The 23,465-nt window shown below is 45.3% G+C and overlaps 1 protein-coding gene across 1 annotated transcript in view; it reads left to right on the top strand.

The window, feature by feature from the left end:
- LOC119175636 (E3 ubiquitin-protein ligase RNF10) overlaps positions 1-6,956 on the top strand; it is an 88,097-nt gene extending 81,141 nt beyond the window's left edge. The window contains exons 14-15 of the mRNA XM_075885425.1: positions 3,057-3,288; positions 6,485-6,956. Coding sequence (XP_075741540.1) covers positions 3,057-3,288; positions 6,485-6,573 — 321 coding nt within the window. The 3' untranslated portion in view covers positions 6,574-6,956. The remainder of the gene's footprint in view (positions 1-3,056; positions 3,289-6,484) is intronic.
- Positions 6,957-23,465: the final 16,509 nt, after the last annotated feature.

Below are 23,465 nucleotides of genomic sequence, written 5' to 3'. Positions count from 1 at the left end.
CATTTTCGTGGGCCCTTGAGGGTCCGGGAAATCGTAAGTAGGTAGACTGTATTTTAATGGCACAAATTCTCACTTACAGTGAATGTCTGAGCGCTGCCGATTGGTTACAGTGAATAGGGCCATCGCTGCGGTGACCTTCCAGGACCCTGTTTTTGACCGTCATTAAGCCACCTGTGAGGTGCCCATAGATTTTCACTGTTAAATGCTGGCCTTGCCTCGGCAGCCTTGTAGTTGTCGCTCTTCCCCGAGCATTTTTTTGTTTGTTACGCACCCCTCTATCCCCTACTCTGAGCATCACCAAACGAAGCACATGTTTTCACAACGCCACCGATCTTTCGAAGACTGGTTGGGTGCGGACTGGTCTCCCCTCGGTTTTTGATCGCTGGTTACACTATTGTTGGCTTCACCAGTCTGTAGTGACCAGATGTTCTGCCAACATCGTCTAACGCCAACTGTGCCCAATCGTCTGCGTCTGTGTCATGTCTAGATCATTGTGGCATCATTTCAATGCGTGTGCTTGCGCCACCCCATCATCTTGTATTATTCGTGATTCTTTCTGTGTTTAGGACCTGTTTTCGCTCACTTCGCAGTACTCTCATACCCGTGCCACATGGGCTGAGAAAATGGCATTTACCCCCCGAATGCCTTCAGATGTTTTGCCATTCGCGCGGTTCCACACGAGCGAACGAAATGGCATTCGTCCGAATGCCATTCGCCACAAAATGCCTTCGCCAGAACTCAGTTGACTGAGAAATGCCTACTCTCGACGACACAGCTCGCGAAGTGCGATTTACCTCAAAGTAAATAAAACAAATCATATTCAGCTAAAAATAAAACTTCCCGTCTTTTATTTGCACTAAACTTTAAAAAAAGTGCTTTGAACGTTATACGAAGATCAGGTTGAAATGGTTTGAAATTAATTGAAGTTCAATGTCCTGAAGCTGGCGCATAATGACTCGTTTCTGCTCCAGAATTATTCGCTCTTGAGCACAATGCTTTGGACGGAAACACACAAGTGCTGCCGTGAAAAAATGAACTCTGCGAACATCTTCTTCAGAGAGATGCGACAGGTGCGATGCGACAGGCGCCATTTTCTAATTACGCTGTGGATCTGACTAGTGTTGGCTTAGGTTGCTACGGTCGGCTGCAACGTCGTAAAACAAAGCAAGCAACTATAACTTAGGACAGCGTAATATGCTTATTTCTACTTTTAATGATTATATGGTGTGTATGAAGCTTGTAAACGCTTGTTTATTTTTTTATTGCTATTCCCCCAATGCTCACTTGGAAGGTGCTGCGATCGACATCATCAAGTCAAATGTCATTCGCTTTGGACGTGTAGCAGTGCCAGCGAAACAAATGTCATTCGGGAACTGAGGGCCTTCGCCACCAAATGTCATTTTCTATGCCCGTGTGGCACGGGTATCAGCATGCCCTCCACTCACGTGGAAGCATAAAAATCTACTGTTTCACAGAACAAATCGTGAATTATTGAAGTTGGGGGGGCTGTGCAAGCCTACCGGCATCACAATACGTTTTTTTTTTTCTTTCACCTTGGCACACGCAGACCTTTCTCCCAAGTTTTCCTACGCGCAAGTTGTGCATTTTGTGGAGTTTTCAAGCAGGCTACCTGGCCTGCCTTCTTCCCGCTGTATGCTCCCCTGCCTCCCCTTCTCTGTCGCAACTCCTTGCCCGTCTCCACTGTTCTGCTCCGCTCCAAAGGTTGGCGATGCTGGCTCGAATTCAGATGTTGCTTTTTCTCGCTAGAAACACGCACAGAGTACTTACACGTGTTCTGGCTTCTGCGTCATGCTTGCGTGTCTTGCTCGCTGCTGGTGTGCATGTGTGGTCAGGATGGCGGATGGTATGCCTTTCGCGCTGTGTTAAGAATATGTTGGTTGTTTTTTTTTGCCGCTCAACAAAACGTCGAAAGTGCCACCGCTCGGCTGGCCCGTAACGACTTAACCATCCAGCAGCCAAATTGCCGCTTCGGGTATTCAGCTGTGGAGAGGCATGGTGAAGGCTTCGTAGGCGGAGGTAACTGCTACATGTATGCAAAACTGTTTTCACGAGGCCGACTTCATTGAGGTCGGGCCTGTCGCTGAGCTTGAAGCTTCCGAACAGGTCCACTCTGGTAGCTTTCGTGGCAGCACGCCATCGGCATGGAAAGGTCGGACATCTGCGATGATTTCATTATGGTTGGTTATGATGCCAACACTGTGGACCCGTGCACAAATGAGGGCATTGTAAATGAAGCGTGCAGCATGAGTGACTTAGAGAAATCAGATAACGACGAGAAAACTTTGGATCCAGTGTTCACAAGTGTGCTTGTAGCAATTGGCTACATTAATAGCCTCAGGCAGCTTGTATATGCCACGGGCCTTGGCGAAAAGTACGCCACTACTTCAGGTAAACTCAAGACCACCCTTATCGCTTCTGCTCTTCAAAACAAGTGCATTACAGACTTTTCTTGTGAGAAAGATAAATTTTTTTCTCACTCGCAACTCTTTAAAGCTGTGTTTCATTTACTTCAAACTTTGGGATACAGCGAATGGATGCCAGGTCATGCTTAGGTTCGTTATAAGTGGCCTCGACTGAATTTGCAATGCGCTGCCTACTACTGAACTTACAGTAGTGCACGGAACATGCTGTTGTCATATAACATGGTTAAATCGCTTACATGATAGACCAAAGAACAACTCTAACGGCAGCTGGCCCAAATTGAGCCTGACAGTCTCAAAAGTTTCTAGCACCTTCAGAATTGTCGAAAGTGCAGATGCTCCGTCACCTAAGCACTGTGTGTGTGAACCTTTATAATGGGGTTAATGAATATATTGTCCATAGCTACCATATCCATAAGGTAGTGTACTTGCATAGACTCATATTTGAGAACTGCTACGCAGTGCTCCTGTGAGATGTAGCTATGGCATTATTAACCGTGAACTCTGTGTGACTTCAAGATGTTACATTTGATGTCACCAAATTTTAGTTGACAGTTGTCCAGAGTTTAAACTGCGTGTGTAACAACAAATGTTGGTGTGGTTCATTCAACGCAGATGTTGCAGACACGCAACACGGGCGCAGTAGTCGGCTTTCAACGCAGACTGCCAGTGAGAGAGTCTCCCTCTCCTGCGCCTAGAGCGGCAGCGGGCTCTGACGACGACGATGACGAGGAACATTGTCCCGTGCCGCAGTACCGCCAGTCGTTCAGCCTGGCCCTGGAGGAGGCCTTGAATGCTGCTGCAGCCGCATCGGCGGCTTCACATGCCGACAGCGCCCAGTCGCCTGGTGAGGGGAGCCTCATTTGACTTCTGGCATGCCACCTGTCTGCCTTCAATTTTAACTCAGTCGTGTGCCCAGTTCAAATTAGCTTTCTTGGAGAGGTTAAACTTGCCGCCGAATCTGTGTGCAATCTGTCGCCTCTCAATTAAAGGGGGAGGCGAATTTGGGATCGCGAAAAATGGCAAACAAATCAATTTTTTAAAAATCAAGTTTTCAGTTTCTGGAACACTTTTTCTATCTGTTTTCAAAATATGTACGCTGAACACCATTCAGAAAGAAGTGCTTCAGAAAATTCATTTCACCCACCTAAGTAGCAAATCTTTTTCTGGAAATAGCGAAAAAACTGCGATTTTCAAAAAATTACGGCTTCGCGATGGCGGGGCCGGAAGCCGGCTTCTTGGGCTCATCGAAAACAGCATTTCTCCGTGTTTTAACTTTCCCGCCTCAGCTGGCTCCTCCCTTTAAAAAAAAGTGCACAAAAAGCAAATGTTTAAAGGTCATTTCGAGGCCCTTGATTGGCTATGGCCGCCATGTTGCCTCAGCTCGCCTCGCCATTGGTCCGATGCTCGCTCCGGGAGATTGTCGTCTGCTGCTTCTGCGTCGCAAGGACGTGGCTCTTGAAAATAGCTACTTCATGACGTGTTCACGGCTCGATGATCACTTAAGGTATAGTTACGCTTTAGTGAGGAGCAGTAGGCGGATGTGCGATCAGGTTATTACGAGCGGGCGCGCGGTCTACGAGCGCGGCATGTCATCGGAGTCTTCTTTAGCCCTAACTGTGCCGACAGCGAGACTGCGGGCAGGAACGATGCACTAGCGCTCTCTTGGCAACGTGCTTCTTCGCAAGGAATAAAGCACATCACTCTATAGCTCCTCTGAACCACATACGGGCATTTTATGCATCAGCAGTGGACCACACAGTAAAGCTTGTCACCCCCCAGCCCTCTTCACTGCTAAGAATTGCTCGGAACAGCGGCTAGCAGTTCACGCGTCACCACTCGAAAATGCGATGTGAAGCGCAATGCGCGCCGATTTTTTGTCATCGTAGTTACATATTTCGCGCATCGTCACTGAACGCTGCCAGCAAGTGCATTACGCGCCGGCTGCACTGTCCACGATCATATAGAGTGCTGTCAATAAGCTTTTGTGATGCAATTTAGACGTGCTTGGAGTCGTGCTTCATATCACCATTAACGTGTATGAGTGTTCCGAAACAATTAAAGCCTCGTAGATTAGAGTTTCTGCTACTGGCTGTATGATGATGCATTTCACGGCTAGTGTGGCAAAAGAGCATGTATTAATCGGGGGCACGAATTCTTACATGCCCGTTTCGCGTAATTAATTATACTGCTAAAAATTCCTGTGCCACCAGTCTTCTGCTGATAACTTCGTTATTTGGAAAGAAGGCATAGGCCGTCATGGTGCGATTCATTTTCCTTATGCAATAAACCTCTCTCCAAATAAATAAATAGCCAGTGAATATTTGTAATCAAGTACTTAATTATGCTAATTACACCTTCAGCACAAGAAATATTTGTAATCAGTTGAGTATATGGTCTTATTCAATTACAATCTTTTCTGTCATGCCTATCACACCACTTCTTTATACAAAGAACTTGGTTTGAAATCCATGCTTGTTCATTGTAAATAATGAAAAGGAGGTTATGGAAAAAAATAAGGCAACAAAGACACACTGGTCAGAGACCAGATGCCTGGGAAGTAAAATATCACAAGATAAACCTGAGATCACAATTTTTAGGTGTCTTAGAGTCTCTAAAAAAAAGTTGAAACTTTAAATGCAGTTTTCTCAACACTGTTTTTTTTTTACATTATGCTCAGCCCTGCACGAGGTTCAATAAAGAAATAATTTGTCTCTTGGGAAGTATTTGTGGTATTGCCTCAAAATTTTTCTGGAAGCACTGTGTGGTCATTTGTAGTGTCTGTGAGAATTTTCATCAATATCCAACGAGAAACAAGAAAGTAAGAAAGTTCATGAAAAGCTCGTCGAACACTTCGACAGGCTTTTTCTCACAAGTGTGTTTTAGACATTGTGCATTGCTCGTGGAAAATGTAGCACGGGAATGACTGGACAGATTTTGATGCAGTTTTTTTTCGGAATCCCAAAACATTTCTTGAAGGTATGGCAATCTTAAAATTCTTGTTTATGGCTGTTTTTTTTCTAAAAGATGACTTGTACATGACACTGTTTCTTACAATGTGTGTAGGCAGCCATGATGATCTCTATATAAAAAAAAGAGAAGTGATAAAAAATTTCTGAGATTGTCATATTCAATAGTCTTCTTTTGAGTAAAGAGTTACATCATTTGCAGCTTCCTGGCATGTTTTGTTACAGCGCTAGGCTTCCCACGAGCAGACCATACAAGTCGAAGCACGTAGCATGATGTAACTTGAGAACTACTCAAGGTATCATGATGAAACTGCATATTTCAATATTCAAGACACTCATGAGAATGCATGCCAAATTTCATTGCTCTAGGTCAACAAGCAAGAAAGTTTTTTTCAACCCACCTCCCCCTTTAAAGGTGCAACCAAAAACTGCTAAATGAAAACAACAGCGATGTCAAGTCAATGAGAATCCAAAGATTCTGATAAATCATGCTCACCAAACTTGGAAGGTTGCACAGTAAGATATGTTCATGAATTGCATTTTAAAAGAAACTCCTGCGGTATATAATAATTGCGTGGTTTCAACATTCCAAAACCACGATATGATTATGAGACTGCTTAGTGGAGGGCTCTGAAAATTGGACTCATTTGGGGTTCTTTAATGTGCACCTAAATGTAAGCATGTGAAAGCTTTCTTTCGGCATATTAGTGCGAAAGTTTTTAGAGGCTCTTTTTTGTATAACAAACGAGCAATGTGAGCCTCTTTGTATATTCACTTACAAGCATTTGTCAACCTCATCCAGATGTTTATGTCATGGTAACAATGTGTAGGAATTGCACAATCGCATTGGCAGACATTCTTTGTTCCACAGAATAATTGCCAGATTTTAGTCTTCAGGAGCCAGTCTTGCCTTCTTCATCTCATTTTTTTGAGGGGGGGGGGGTTGAATTCTAATTTTTAAAGCTTTACCATATGCCCGGTTTTTCGTGGCATGTGTGAATGATTCTTCGAACTGGGGCCAGCCTCGGGCTTTTTCTTGGTCGCACGTGTTGTAACAATTTGTGTTTTTTGCAGATGGACAGAAGGGCAAACCCGGATCTAAGAAGAACAAGAAGAAAAATGTCACTTTGCTGTTTACAACATCCATGAATCGTAGCAAGTAGTGCTCATGACACACAGTGCTGGAACGTGGAATTTTTTGCGAAGCCGAAAACGAAAAAAACTGGCTAAGCGAGACGAGGTTCTTGGTCGTACGAGTATGTGCCAGGTTAATTAGGGGTAAATTGTTTTAATCTTTCGAGTTTCTTTCAACAATTTTTGTGACTGTGTGGGTTCTCCGTAACGCAAGACTCTTCAGAGACAAGGACGTTCTGTGTGGTTTAAAAGGAACAGAAAATGCTTTGTTTGTTTTGATCTGTCATGTTCTGTTATTTTAGAGGCAATGGAGATCGTGGGCAGGATTGCCAGAGAACTGAACCTGTGGAATGCCTACATGGGGGAAGAAAGCTTTGTGATTATTAAATAAAGCGTGATTGCTTGAACCCTCTATTGTGTTTGTTGCGAGTCATTGTTCATTTTTACCATGTTATGCAATAGTTCAGTTAAATGACTTTCTGCCACATATTTCGGTCACTCCTATCATGCACGTTGAGGCAAAAAAAAATGCCCTAGGTATTGTGCAGGAATCACACCAGGCACTCTGTGTTGCAGTAGAATAACCTACCACATAGTAGCCCACCAATTCTTGAAGCCTTTTTTCAAAGAAAACCTTATATAAAAGGGCATCATGGCTGATGGATAATTTCATTAACAGGCGTATTATGTGGCAGAAGAGTAGAATAGCTTCGGGTGTGGCATAAGGTGAATGGATTAACAAGTTGGTCGTTTGCTCCTTATCCATTAAAAGGGCTGAGTCATAACTCATTTTTTGCCACAGCATAAACATCATATGTATGGACATGAAGGTGTGCTCATTGCATTGTGTACACCCCCTGCGCAATAAAGATTCACAGCATATCCACGGAGTGAACGATGATGAGTGGGCAAAGCTCCGCAGGTACATCGGGAACCCGTGAATCCTTCATAGATTTTGCCCAGTCGATACCACTGATCTCTACTAGGGAGAGTTGGATGGCGCATCGAGCGCGCGCGGTCGAAGCGTCTGGAAGACACCGCTGGTGTCCTCCGGAAGCCACCACCATGAATAGTCTGTTGCTGTGGGTGCAAGGGCTTTTTAATGAAATGCTGGCCTGTAGATGGCTGTGAACTTTGCAGATTGACCCACAATGTTGATGCGAAGACATTTTAGGCATAAGTACGTCAAAATTACATTCCTTTTTACGCATTATCCAAGGAGATGATGGTATTTGACCACCTATTTTTTTTTAAAATGCGTAGGTGTTAAAGTGTTTGGTTTTTTTATGTTCAGTTTCCCACGCTCGAGGCCTCAAATATACTAGAAATGGGTCAGTAACTTGAAGAGGGACAACTGGACGCTGTCTCCTGGAAGCAGACTTGGCAGTGATCATTTTGCAGAGTGATGTTTTGACCCCTTGCTTCCAAAAATGCAAATGACGTCATCCCAGCATTATTTTCTTTCCTGGATCACTCACAAAAGACAAACCATTGTGCTCCTGGCTATCATTGCACTCATTCCTTTTTCTTGTAAAGAAATGCTGTGACAATTTCTTTCTCTGTCACCTGACTAATGAATAATTGTAACGTACGTAACAGCACTGCGCCATATTCGAACTGTGTCGCTACATCTGTAATTTTTCATGTAGCTTTAGTCAGCGTTCCAACTTATGCCTAATCGTAGGGTTCGTTGCATGGACTAGCTGAAGATCACAGCACCCCGCCGTTTCGTACGGCGTCACTACAGCGTCTGTTAATTCTCCTGTAGCGTTGGATAACCACGAGAATGTTACATTATAAAAATAAAACAAAAATTATGACCACTACTGCCGCCAGAAAATATTTACTTAAAATATATTTTCTGGTGGTACTTAACATGCCTAAAGTGCCCAGAAGACTCTGTTACACCTGGGAGTCCACACCGAACGTCAGTGCCTCTGCAAAGGCCAGCGATCAAGCCTGCCTGGCGTGATCAACTCAATGACGTCATCAAGCGGCGGTGCCGGTCTGTCACGCAACGCACAGCGAGCTCCCTCAGCCCACGAGCCCGATGAAGCAATTGGCGCCTTCCAGTCTGGCGAGTCTTGCGCAATGCGTGGCAACATCCCTGGTCTTTGGGTGCAACGTTGCGCAGTGGTGAATCCTCGTTGAAGGATTCCGACGTCAAGGCCAGCGGCGCTTCTGGTTGGACGTTGTTGACGTAAAGATCCACCCGGTGCCTATAAAAAAAGCCAAGCCGTGTGTTGCCAGCAGTTGACCTAGGCGTCAGAGAGAAGCCTACGTATGCGTGCGAGAGAAGACATCTCGTTAATTCGAGCCCCTTCGCTGGCGGCACGGCCGGTGTCCTTGTAAGCGGCTAGTTTCGTGGTGCCCATCCTAAACTCGGCGGCGGCGCCCTTCGTAACAGTGGATAGCAGCTGCGGGATCAGCCGGCGTCAGGGAAATCGATGCAGTGAGTGCCTGATGTTTTCCCTTCAGTTCATCAGACTACTGTAGCACTGGTTATAGTAGTTTAGAGAAGGTCTGTGTGAATCATTGGTGAGTGAGCTTTGATCGTTTCACGCCAAGTCAAAGCGCTTTGAAACCAAAATTAATGCGGAGGGTGTAAACACGGCAGTGTTAAAAATTCCTTGCGTGTCTTGCTAGTCGACGTATAGTGGATACGGCAAGTAGATGCTTAACAGGGGCAAACAGCAAGAGGCTAGTGTGAACGATGGAGAACCTGAAAGTGAAGGAACTCATCTAAATTTGTGAGAAACTTTGCCTTACTTTGGGTCGTGCGAAATGGAAGCAAGCGATCCTTGAGATCATGAAGGATGAAGGAGTGTTGGCTGAGAAAGTCGATGAGGGCTGGGCGGATATCAAAGCACGCCGCGAGGAGGCTGAAAGGCGAGAAGTAGAAGTTCGCGAACGTGAAGAAGCTGAACGTGAAGCAATATGCGCCTTCCAGTCTGGCGAGTCTTGCGCACTGTGTGGCAACATCCCTCGTCCTTGGGTGCAACCGCGCGCAGCGGCAGGTCCCCATTGGAGGATTCTGACATCATGGCCAGCGGCGCTTCTGGTTGGACGTTGGCGACGCAAAATCCACCTGGTGCCTATAAAAAAAAGCCAAGCGGCGCGACGCCAGCAGTTGACCTAGGCGTCAGAGCGAAGCCGACGTATGCGTGCGAGAGAAGGCATCTCGGCTCTTCGAGTCCCTAAGCTGTCGGCCCCTGTGCCGAATTTGTAACGCCTCCATTTCTATGCTGTACATAAACCTTGCCTTAATTCACCATCGTCTTGCCCGCTCGTCTATCAGCTCTGCGCAGAAGCAGTCGCGAGCTGAGTAACACACGCTACCAAACGGCTGGTGACCTCGGCGGCGGAGTTTAGAGCAGTGGTGCTTTCAGGAGCGTGTTGGCGTCGCGCCTTCGTAACAACTCCAACTTCCGAGACAGAGAAGGGACCGTCTGGTGGCTTCACAAGCGCCCGCATCATAGGGCAGGGATACGTTGTCCAACCTTTTTAATGGAGGTCAGTGGTTGATACGCCATATCCACTAACTGAACGATGATGAAGGAGCTTGCGCTGTCTGTCCGTCCGTACGTCGCGTACAAAGGTTGCTACGACAGAATACGGCGGACAAGCGTACGCCTCAAGGGGCTTTGCCCCTAAAAGTAAGAGCATCGATTGCATTGACAGATAAGCTGTTGTGAGTGTAAAATTCGAAGACTTCTGTAGTATATAACTAGGTTTAAAGGAAAAATACGCTTGGATTTGAAGAGCAGAGAGTGTTGACGCTGTGGTTTATTGTGGCGCAGAAGCAAGCCCACTTCTATAAGTTCATTCCAGCCTTCGCGAAGATTTCTGTAGCTTGGTTATATAGCTCACAGGCGTCCGATGCGGTAGGAACTGGTGACCATGTCATCCCTGTAAAAGCAATGCACCAACTTCTCAGCTGTCGGGCAATACTTTCCGGATACACTCTGAAATAGATACTGCAATGTCGCATTCAGTAAGGAAGGGCTTGCCGTAGTTTCAGAAGGCATACGAGTCTTGTGGTATTCGCAAACGCAATTCATGTCCTGCACTATCGGCGTTCTTTCAAAGCACAGGAATCTCGGAGCGTCCCTGTCGCTCGGTTTGATTCCAATTTGTAGGAACGCTTTCTGGACGTCCTCCGCGACGCTGAACTGATGCTGACAAAAATGCAGCAACATCTTCAACAAATTCAAGTTCGGGCCTTTTTCCAAGTGGTCATACAATGAAGTCACTCCGGAGGCATGGGACAAGGCACCGAAGACAACTCGGAGTTTCGTTATGGTGGATGATTCTCTTGTTACTTCTTGATGGGACACATAATATTTAGTGCTGGTCGCATCCTCGATGACGGGAACTGGCTCGGCATGGCCATAAGGCACTGTCTGACTGCTGAATCATAGTGAAGCAGTACTTCCTTGCTCTGAGATAACTGATGAGTTATAGGTAGCGAAGTCGCTTGATTGCTACCGCATGATTACCGAGCAGGTCTGATTGCATGTCCTTCTAAGGCAGACAGCCTTCATACCTTTCGTCTCGCAGCTCAATGGTTACGTTGAATCTTTTAGCACCTTCTTATCATGGGAGAATGGTTCATCCGCATCTGTGTTCCCAAAACTTTCAATCTGCCAGCACTTTCGTTGTTGTGAGCCTATGAATTCCTTCATCAGGGTGTCACTCATGCAGCAATTTGGCCGTAGTACGCAAACGTTTGCATATGTGCATGAAGGAATGTTTGTATCGTTTTAAGTGTCCTTGTACTGTCCAACCCAGTGAAGTTTCAATAGAAAAAAGATTTGTCCAACCTTTATGACATGTGACTTCTCTCCTCAAGTATCTTTCCCAATAGGTCTGCGCCAAATAATAAGCTAATGCCTTTTTCGTAGGTAACATGCAGAAAGCAAAGTGCATCAGCTAATTGTTGACGATGATTTCATAACTCTTTGTTGAATTCAAAGTTTTCGGGTACTTCCGCAACCACTTCACAGATGTGTTCTATTTCTATTGCTTTTATGACATGCTGAATATCATCATACTGGCTTTGTAAAGTTACTTCAAGTAGTCTTGTTTGTTTGTTTGCAAAAATATTGACGGTAATGTCAATTTCTTCTAACAGCTTCAGGTTCAATTTACTTGAAACGCCTTTTTTAATGAAAGTACGCTGGCCACCATTATTCATGATGCTTCTTATAACAGCCACCATTTGTGCCTTTCATCCATCCTCTGAAGGTTTGCAACAGTATTGCATCAAGGCTCCTATTGCTACCTGACACAGCGTACATGAAGGTACTGTTTGTTGCGTTTCTTCGTGGCGTCATTATTTGAGCAGCTTTACTTGCTTGTCTAGAGCACATCTAAGAAGCGCGTCTTTCATGACAATGTGAGCAGCTCGCCTTCCTTCCACAGTCTCTTGCTCGATGTCCTTCTGTGGTACATCTCAAGTAGCAGCCAGTCGTCGACAGAAGACACTTTTTCTTCTAGTTAAGAAGCGATGCGTCGCAGTCTAACATAGGGTGTGATTTCCGGCAAAAAAGGCATGCCTCCTTTGCAACGGCACTGTTGAGGACTGCCACTGATGCTATTGGCTGATTCTTGTGGATGCCAGAGGTTTGTAGTTCATTGCTGTGTGACATCCGTCGTCGGTAGATGGTCTGCCCTCTACACTCGACCTCGATGTGCAACTACTTGAGCAATAGTCGAAGTTCTTCTTCCGAGCTTGGCGGGTTGTTCACACTTGACGCTTCAAGTCCCAGTCGTTGATGATATTCTACCATTATATCTTGTGGAATCGCTTTCACTAGCACCTTGCACAGCATGGCAGAGTAGCAGGATTCTGAGACGCCAAGGCCTTTGAGCCCTCTTATGTTAACTTAGAACAAAGTCATAAAGGCTTCTCAGGGCACTAGCATTCACTGACTAGTGATTGGACGTAGAGTGCAAAGATTTTCGAGGTGCCTCTGCTCAAGCATGCACACGTCTCCAAACCGCTCCTTCAGTATAGAAACGGTGTCCTCATAACTGTTGTCTGTTGTGAGAATGCCTATAGCCTTTGCTGCAGGGCCATCGAGAAGAGATCGGAGGTAGTTAAACCGATCGACGTTGTTAACGCGCAGGTTCTCATGTACGGAGTGTCAAAAGAGGTTCCAAAATGTAAGCCATCTCGTGGGAGACCCGTTAATTCTTATTAGGTCTAGCTTAGGAAGCCTTGCTCGTGGGCCACCAGAAGTGCTGCTTGACCCGGCAGAGAAGAGTCTGTTGGAAACTCACTGTTAGACCTGGCTGGCCTTGATGTTCGGACAGCCAGCTCCTGAATGTGACGCTTTAAAAGGCCAACGCTCCCTGCAGTTCGGACCTCGTACTCTAGCACAGAGTACATGTCTGCCAGCACTTCGTCATCCGTTATGTGGGCGTGCAGTGCGATCGTAATGCTTAGTGAGCTCTTCTGCGTTTTTCTGCAGCTGCTGAAGAATGCTGCGAAGCCCCGTCAAGTCGAATTCATCGGCAACTATAAGCCCATCTACTGCATTTATGATGGTGCTGTGTCGCCGTCTAGCTACTTTCGTGTTTCGCTGGCGTTCCATGGTCCTCCTCGAAAAGCAGGTCTGGTTTCGTCACCAATGTAAAATTCAAAGTGGGGCGCCAATGTAAAATCCAAAGTGAACGTGGGGTGAGACTGATTCCTGTTCTTTCAAAGGAACATAACTACTGCGGCATGGATCTAAGTGAGCTTGGTAGCAATTCGCTTACAGGCTATAGGCCTAACTGTAGACCAACTGAGGGCATGGGTGCAAGAGCAGGAGGTTCAGGAGAGAGAGGATTATGTCGCCGAGCAGGAAGCCAAATGCGAGCGGGCAGAGTGGGAACAAGGAGAGCGGGATGCGCGTGCACGTCGCGAGTAGGCAGAGCGCGATGCATGTGTTTGACAGCATGAGGCGGAGCTGGCTCGCAAGAAGGTGGTGCTGGAGAAAAAGCTTTCGCTTCTCCGCTCGCGTCCCGCAGAGGCTGAGACACGTAAGGGGTAGGCATGAAGACATGGCAATTATAGCCGATCGTTCCGAGCCCACATAAGTATGGCCTGTGCATACGGCGCCTGCGTTTGAAGAAAAACGGGGCGATTTTAATCATTCTTTAGGACTATCCAAAGTGTAGCCAACAGGACAGCTGTAGCCTGTAGCTATATATAGGAATAAGTTGTCACCGAGCATCCTGATATAGATGGCGACCGAGAGACTAATGAATTGAGGTCCAGTGAGCCCTTGGAAGAAAAAGGTAGATCGGGCAGAAAGCAATTGATCTTTTACCGAAAGGTTCGTGCTCTAGAACCTCTGGGAGGTGAGGCACTCTTATGAGAAGATCTAGTGAAGGACCGCCAAGCGTTCGACCAGGTATTGGTAGCGAATGCGGTGCTTTGAGCTCCCTCTCAGCTTCTGAGGTTAGTGTTATCGACTGTCATCGAGGGCCACCAGCACCTGTTGGTCAATTGTAACGTTTGCGTCGCAAGAAGAATAGCCGAGCTGCATAGATGGAAAGTAGATGTGATGCTCATAAATTTCTGCAATGAGTACAAGCACATCAACAAACGCGCGACACTCGTTTTTATCAAACCAGCTGTGAAAGCAAGCATTCTTTTCACGCTAACATGTTTTACCAAGCCTACTGCAATGACACAAGGGCCATGACCCGCTTTTGACGTGGACCTGAGTCTTTCCCAGCATAAGAAAGAACAGATCGAAGCCCTGCTCTCTAAGTACAAGGACTGCTTTTCATCGTTATCACAAATTTGAAGAAGTCTGGTTGCCAAACACCTCACTATACAAATGATTATGCCTGTCCGCTCCGTCAGAGCCCATATAGAGTTTTCGATGAGAGAATGCGAGGGCATTAAGAAGTATGTTGACGAAGCGCTACAAGACTTCATTCAGCCCTTCATGGGCGTCTACTAAGAGGTCTGTCATGAAGGAAGATTACACCCCACCTTTCTGCGGCGATTTCCGTAAAATTCCGAGCAAGCACCCCCACTTGTACAGGCAGTACAAGACCAAGCACTGAGAGTGTGCCTTGCCCAGATGCACCTCAACAGAGGCAACAATTGCAATTGCTAGTGACTATTCGATGCAAACTCACATTGTTGAAGTCCTGAGAACGCACATCAGACGCTTCTCACGTGCTCCCTGTCATCACCTTGCACTGTTGCCTTCAGAGAGGCGCCAAGCATTGTTCGCTAAAGTGATTGTGAAGTACGAGAAACTTCGCTCCGGCTTCACTTCTGCATTTAAACCATGGATACCCCCTTGATGTCTTATTCGGCCCACAGTGCATCTTAGTGTACCAGGGATCCGGAGGAAATCTGAGCTTTTATCGCCCTTGCTGAAACAACTGTCTCTTGTTCTTTTGCACGAGAAATATTCAGACAGTGTACATATATATACCGATAGCTCCACAAACCGCCAGTGTTCGTCAGGTGCAGTAGTTGTCCTAGCAAGAGGTGTTACCATCAGCTTTAGGACTGACCACTCGACGGCATCTACAGCAGCGGAACTAGCTGCTTTGCATGGTGCACTTTGTGTGGTCAAGCGGGAACCACCGCAACAACGGTCGATTTTCAGCGTCTCAAGGGCTGCCCTACAATCTGTGCTCTCGGCACTGCATCATGGGCCGTACGAACAGCTTGTTTTCGAAATTCGATGCCTTCCCCACACGTCACACGAGAAAGGGCATCATGTGACGTTTAAGTGGCTGCCAAGTCACTGCAGCGTCATAGGGAACGAATATGCCAATACTGTCGCGCGGGCAGCTCTTGAAGGAACACGAGAAGAAGCCATGCCACTTTCGCGGACTGATGCAGCTGGTAATCTTTGACGATTTGCGCATGAAATCACACTTTCACTATGGTGCCCATCAAGCAACGAGATGAATCGTCAACACCACCTGTCCTCTTTGATGGCTCTCCGCATGCCCACTGGGCTCGACCGAAGAGAAGCCACACTTCTTCTTCGCTTATGGCTAGGAGTGGCATTTACAAAATCTTATTCCTTTGTGATAGGAACGGCCGACAACGCTCTCTGTGATGCCTATCATGGCAAAGAGACGCTACACCACAGACTGTCCGTTGTATGACATCCATGGAAACTCACTGTCGTCCGTTCTTGCGCGCATCGACAACAGTCAAATGTCTGTGTACACTATTCTTTCAAGTGTCCGAGAGAAGATATTGCAACAAAAGGCGACAAAAGCTCTGCTGAAATTCCTACACGACACGGACTTGAACAAGCGGCTGTAACAGCAATGTCACAGACCACGAAAGACAAGACTGAACAATGACTGAGTGCACGCGCGTGTGCTGCCGAATGTGCTGTGTTTATCTCTCTTCCTTCTCTCCTCTCTATCTTTCATCTCCCCCATCACCCTCCCATACGCAGGGTAGCAGGCTGGTTAACCTTCCTTTTGTTCTTTTCCTCATATTTTTCTTCCTTTTTTCCTCCCCCCTCCTTTTTGTACAGCTCCGCGACAACGCAAGGAACAGTGGCCATGAATCCAATCCGATGCAATCTTGCTTTGCACTGCATCTCGATTGTTCTGCACTTTTTGTGGCTTTGTGTTTGCATTGAGCTATGCCTATGCAGTCATACACATCGGCAAAGAAAATCGAGGCTACTTTGTGGCATTGAGAAAACGTTCATGGAAAGCCTTGTTTGGATTACAATCACTGCAAACACCGGAAGTAGAAGAAGGTTCGGCAGCAGCGAGTCGGCATGCTCTAACGTGTCTCGCTTTTGCACTACGGCGGGTGCGTCCGCTCGTGTCATTTCTGCTGGCGTAGCACCCGAAACAATATTTTACAGGTGTAAACTGTTTCTCTTTATTGCTTTGCATGCATAACTAGAACTAGGTATGAATTTTAATGCTCAGGAAACAGGTAAGATGGAATTAATTTCTGAGCAGCGAAGTCGGTGGTGGTAGGCAAAAGGAATGTGAACAGTGTTTGGCAGGGGTGGATGCGGTTTTGTGGCGGCTCTGGCATTTTCGCTTGAATTTTCCCGTGTGACTAATCTTTTCATGTCGACCTTGCAGCATGTTTTTCCGGCTGCTTAAGCGGTGAAGCGGGTGAATTTATAGCAAGTTTTGTCTCTTTTCCTGCCTTTGATGCCAAGTGTGAACGCGCTTTGAGCGCCAGCAACATAAGTGAGGAAACCGCGGCCCTATATTGAGGCGGTGAAAGCAGAAAAATTCTAAAAAACATCATAGACTTTTTTCACCAAGTAATAGTTCACGCCAATAAAGTTCTTGTTCATCTTCATGATCAGATTTAACTGGTTTTTGATGCATATCAATTCGGGATGATACGAAACTTATTTTAACTAACAAGCCTATACCATTGTTCTAAAGGTGAAAATTTGTCTTGAGTTAATTTAAAAAGAACGATTTTTTTACGTGATTTACGGGGCATACTTTCAAGCTTTCTGGAAAGTTTCAGATGAGACTTGCAGTACTGGAAATTTTCTTTTGCAAGAAATGTTTTGGGGGCGCATTTTTGCACATGAAGCTTGGGGTTCTAAAATTTTTTCTCCCAAAAATGTTTTGTGGCAGACTTGTTGGCTTTAGGTAGATAGTCCTGATTTTTTTCACGTCTCAAGGAGCAAGCATTTTGTGAGCAGAAAGTGCGTATTAGCACTAGCTCCCAGGGAACACCAACTCATATCGCAGTTTTGTAGATCGTAGGGCCAACAACTGATGAGCAAAGAAAAGATTTGAAATAGGCAGATCATGCAAAAAAAATTTGGGGGGCTATTTTGGAGGTAAAAGCGACCGCACTGATAGAGAAAATAGAATGTAACGCTAGTAAATAAACATAATCATGAAGCGCATGTGACACACAAAAAAGTGCAAGTGTTATTTGCAATAAAGATACGAAAGGCGAATTGTCTACATTTTCCCTTTTTTCTTTATGCATCCGAGGAATATGCAGAGCACCATTGAGGGTGTTGAAGGTATTTCCAATTGTATGGTGACCTGATGAGTACTTTGCTTTGTCATCGCAAAACCTCTTCAAAAGATGCAAACAAGTAGCCGAGGAGCTCGTCAGTCTTGAACACCACTACTTCTTTAAAACCTGTCGACTTCAGTATAATTTATGCTCATCTGCTGATCTCATTCCTCTCTTCGTATTCTCATTTCAATTTAATGTCTGCTACTAATCAAACTAGTAAGGTAAGCCAAATTTGACAATTAAACACAATTTTAAAGAAATGTCTAACATCACCATCAGCCAAAAGCTTCTGCTCAAGGAGTGCTAAAAAAGGTGCTAAAGAGGGATTTTTTATTTCTGAATGTAAAAGAAACTGCACTGTTTTGACGAGCTTTTTGTGCTGATTTGAAATCTGTAATTAGTTCTTGTTAAAGCTGAAGTAGTTAAAAATATTGAGGTGCAATAATAGTTTGTGCCTGCTCCTTGCGGGCTTTCTCGACAATTTCAGTATAATGAAATCAATATTTAAGTGCATGGCCTGAATGCCAAGGCTTGACGTGTCGTTCTAACACCATAATATCTGTACACAGTAACACGAAACTGTGCGTAGGTTGAGCCAGCTGAATGCACGCAAACACGAGCACAGGACTTGCGGTGTTTTTTTGTTATGTTGTTATGTTTAATTTGGTTTCATTCTTGGTTCTAGTTACGAGGTGGTGCATCACACGCCCGTGGCATCCAGAAAATAAGTTTTAACCCTTTTCTCAAGAGCAATAGGCTATAATATTTTGAGGACAGCTACCTGGAGTGCAACCAAGGGTCGTGCAAAAGTAAACACCAAGCGACGCCCACCATCGCGACGGAAGTTGCAAGGAGATGCAAGATTTGACGGCCGCAGCCAAGATTCTCCAACCCATGGAGCGCTGTTTCCTTCATCACATGCCGATGTTGCTGTGGTAAGGTTATGTTAATGTTGATTAATGAATGTGATGCACATAAATGTCCAATGAGGCATGTGGTCAAATGAATGTCTACATTTGCCCAAAAAACTGGCCACAATAATGCACATGGACCCCTAGCTTGAAGCCCATGCAATCATTATATGCAGGAAACAGTTCTATAAGATAGGACAAGGCAAAAGAACATAAATCACCATTTTTTCGTTTCGTCTTATTGCACTGTTTTTTGCACATAATCATGAGTCAACCATGTTAAATGTGTAACCTTCTAAAGTCCTTATACTGTCAACTGCTGATTTTCTCTACATCAAATTTTTTTGGCAAGTTTAAAATTTGGACTCTTTTCCAACACTTCCTCAAGGTGCATGGAATCAATGTATATTTCTGAAATTTCAGATGCTTAAACTAGCGCTTTCGTGAGTCAAATGTGTCATGGCTGCAGAATATTCTGAAAGCTTTTTTCTGATGCTAAGGTGTTATGCGGTGAAGCATATTGAGATCCGAAAAAGCCACTGTCACTGCGGAAGTACAGTGATGGCTTTACAAATAAGCACCAGTCATAGAGTTCATGGGGGTGCGGCGATGGCGTAGTGGTTAGAGCATCCGCCTCGCATGCAAGAGGTCCGTGGTTCAAATCCCGGTACCGCGCAGTTTCCAACCGGATTAAAAAAAAAATCCACGTGTTGATGGAACTGCATTAAGAGGCCTGGGGTGCGGCCTCACCGGCAAACACCGCCGAAAACGCACTCCCTCACCAGAGAAGGATTGGCCACCCTGGTGCAGTATCTGGCCACTACCTCCCACATGCTTACGTCAAATAACTCACGGCCCTCAGTCCCCAGCAGCTGCGAAGCAACTGACCACGGCTGCGGTCAGATCTGCAACGCAGCAGAGGGTGCTAAGAATCTCTGGATCCGGACAGGCCGCCATTGGAACCTGAACTTGGCAACGTTTAACGCTAGAACCTTATCTAGTGAGGGAAGTCTAGCTGTACTATTCGAGGAGCTAGAGAGTGTTAAATGGGATATAATAGGGCTCAGTGAGGTTAGGAGGACAGATGAGGCCTATACGGTGCTACAGAATGGGCACGTCCTTTGCTACAGGGGCTTGGCAGACAAGAGAACTGGGAGTGGGGCTCCTAATTCACAGAAACATAGCTGGCAACATAGAGGAATACTATAGCATTAATGAAAGGGTGGTAGGTATCGTAATTAAACTGAATAAAAGATACAAGATGAAGGTAGTACAGGCTTACGCGCCTACATCCAGCCATGGTGATGCTTCAGTTGAAAGCTTCTATAAAGACGTGGAATCGGCAATGAGTAAGGTAAAAACACAGTATACTATAGTGATGGGTGACTTTAATGCAAAGGTAGGGAAGAAGCAGGCTGGAGACCAGGCAGTAGGAGATTATGGCATCGGTACTAGAAACGCCAGAGGAGAGCTACTAGTAGAATTCGCAGAACGCAATAATTTACGGATTTTGAATACCTTCTACCGAAAACGAGGAAACCGCACGTGGACATGGAGGAGCCCTAATGGCGAAAATAAGAACGAAATAGACTTTATAATGAGTGCACACCCTGGAATCGTGCAGGATGTGGAAGTGATTGGCAAGGTATGATGCAGTGACCATAGAATGGTACGGTCTCGAATTCGCCTAGACTTGAAGAAGGAACGACAGAAACTGATACGCAAGAAGCCAATCAATCTGCTAGCACTGAGAGGGAAAGTACAGGAATTCAGAGTGTCGCTGCAGAACAGGTACTCGGCTCTTAGTGAGGAAACCAACCATAGCGCAGATATAATGAATGATAATCTGACGAGTATCATTACGGAGTGTGCAGTGGAAGTTGGAGACAGGGTAGTAAGACAGGACACTGGCAAGCTTTCCCAGGAAACGAAGAACCTAATTAAGAAGCGTCAAATCATAAAAGTGTCAAGTACAACAGACAAAATAGAACTGGCAGAGCTTTTGAAGTTGATTAATAGACGTAAGGTATGCGATGTAAGAAGGTATAACATGGAGAGAATTGAACACGCTCTGAAAAACGGAGGAAGTGTCAAAGCATTGAAGAGGAAACTTGGGATAGGCAAAAGTCGGATGTATGTACTAAGGGACAAAGAAGGCAAAATAACTACCAATATGGATAGGATAGTTAAAATAGTGGAGGAGTTTTACAGAGATCTGTACAGTAGCCGAGACAACCACGACCTTAATACTATAAGAACTAGCAGTAACCCAGGTTACACCCCACCGGTAATGATAGAAGAAGTCAGAAAAGCTTTGGAGAGCATGCAAAGAGGCAAAGCTGCTGGTGAGGATCAGATAACATCAGATCTGCTGAAAGATGGAGGACAGATTGTGTTAGAAAAACTAACCACCTTGTTTACGAGGTGTCTCCTGATGGGAAGAGTACCAGAGTCTTGGAAGAACGCTAACATCATCTTAATACATAAGAAAGGAGATGACAAGGACTTGAAGAATTACAGGCCAATCAGCTTGCTTTCTGTAGTATACAAGCTATTTACAAAGGTAATTGCTAACAGAGTAAAGAAAACATTAGAATTCAATCAATCAAAGGAACAAGCAGGATTTCGAACAGGCTACTCAACAATTGACCACATTCATACTATCAATCAGGTAATAGAGAAATGCTCAGAGTATAACCAACCACTATACATAGCCTTCATAGATTACGAGAAGGCGTTTGATTCAGTAAAAATATCAGCCGTCATGCAAACACTGCGGAATCAGGGTGTAGATGAAGTATATATAAACATTCTGGAAGAAATCTACAGGGGATCAACTGCTACTGTAGTGCTTCATAAAGAAAGCAACACAATACCAATGAAGAAGGGTGTAAGGCAGGGGGACACAATTTCCCCAATGCTATTTACGGCGTGCTTACAGGAGGTTTTCAGAAGCCTAGAATGGGAACAGTTAGGGATAACAGTCAATGGAGAATACCTTAGTAACCTGCGCTTCGCCGATGACATTGCATTGCTGAGTAACTCAGGGGACGAATTGCAACTCATGATTACGGAGTTAGACAAGGAAAGCAGAAAGGTGGGTCTTAAAATTAATCTGCAGAAAACGAAAGTAATGTACAACAACCTCGGCAAGGAGCAGCACTTCGAGATAGGTAATAGTGCACTTGAAGTTGTAAAAGACTATGTCTACTTAGGGCAGGTAATAACCGCATAGCCGAACCACGAGATTGAAGTAACTAGAAGAATAAGAATGGGGTGGAGCACATTCGGCAAGCACTCTCAAATTATGACAGGTAGATTGCCACTATCCCTCAAGAGGAAGGTATATAACAGCTGTATCTTGCCGGTACTTAGCTACGGAGCAGAAACCTGGAGACTTACAAAGAGGGTTCAGCTTAAATTGAGGACACGCAGCGAGCAATGGAAAGAAAAATGGTAGGTGTAACCTTGAGAGACAAGAAGAGAGCAGAATGGATTAGGGAACAAACGGGGGTTAAGGATATCATAGCTGAAATCAAGAAGAAGAAATGGACATGGGCAGGGCATGTAGCGCGTAGACAGGATAACCGCTGGTCATTAAGGGTAACTGACTGGATTCCCAGAGAAGGGAAGCGGGTTAGGGGGAGACAGAAGATTAGGTGGGCAGATGAGATTAAGAAGTTTGCGGGTATAAATTGGCAGCAGCAAGCACAGGACCGGGTTAACTGGCGGAACATGGGAGAGGCCTTTGTCCTGCAGTGGATTTAGTCAGGCTGATGATGATGATGATGATGACCTGGAGGTACAAACAAGCCAAAAGTGCATTTTACTCAAAACTGCCTTTTTGGTCATTTTTTTGTTGTACTGTTTTAATGCCCACGTTCTCCATCAAAACCTTCAAAGAACGCTTTATGAACGTGGGCGCCAACGAAAAACAAGGTTACAATAGCCAGGTCGATGCTGTGAATGTCTTTCCTGTGCTCTATTTTTCGAAAAGGCTATGCGCAGTGTCAAATTCTATTTCACCCATACACCAGAAGCATCAACACTGTATGGCTGAATACGTGCACTGTGGGGCGTTGTTAGTCCGACAATGATCCTCCGACGTTCCTCCCATGAATCCAATACTGCGCTTGATGTGACCGTGTTATCTCTGCAATCTTAATCTTATCTATCGGCCAAAGTTGCTACCACCTCCTAACTAGCTTTCGTTGGTCTATTCGAGCAGTGCTTGACTATGGATTGCGTAACGCAGTGGTTCTCAGCCATGAGTGTGTCGGGGACTCCTTGTAGACTGGTGGAAGTGATGGGGGACCCTTGCACCGGAGAGGAGGAAGGAGGGCATGTAGGTAACTTAAAACACAACTGCAGCGTGAAACGGGTGCTTTTTATTGCTACCAAAAATAGAAAACAAAAGGTGTGACATCACTTCATTTTGGACAGTTCATCAATACGTGGCACATTCACGCTTAAAGAAAAATGCAGGTGAGGGTTTTCTGGATCATTGGAATGGCTTTGGCGGCCGCCTATGGTCCGCGGATCCCCATTTGAGAACCGCTGGTGTAATCAATGTTCATTTCATTGCTGCTGAAGCGAGCCAATATTACAACCACAAGTTGTGTTACACTGATATGGCGCTTGCGTTAGGTATTTTACTTAGAAAGTGTGGAGCACCGATATGGCTCTGTAGTAGAATACTTGACTACCATGCAGGATGGCTCAGTTCTATTCTAGCTTCATGTGTGAGTCTTATTGTTTCATTAGTCATATTTCACTCAATAACGCCATCGTCAGCACTCGATTGTCGGCCTCACAAGTTTATTAATGAATTTGCGTGAAGACTGCTAATCTGTCCTCAACATTAGTTTGCTGGCTCCTGTCTTGAACCTTGGCTCCTACCCATTATGGGTGAATGGCCACAGAACCGGCCGTTGATATAATGGGGATGTATTTTAAATTGAATAGAGACGAAGGATGAGGAATAAATTTATTTCCTGGAGTATAG

Source organism: Rhipicephalus microplus, unplaced genomic scaffold, assembly GCF_043290135.1.
Source record: "Rhipicephalus microplus isolate Deutch F79 unplaced genomic scaffold, USDA_Rmic scaffold_141, whole genome shotgun sequence".
Classification (NCBI taxonomy): Eukaryota; Metazoa; Arthropoda; class Arachnida; order Ixodida; family Ixodidae; genus Rhipicephalus; species Rhipicephalus microplus.
This window is presented reverse-complemented; position numbering and strand designations above follow the sequence as displayed.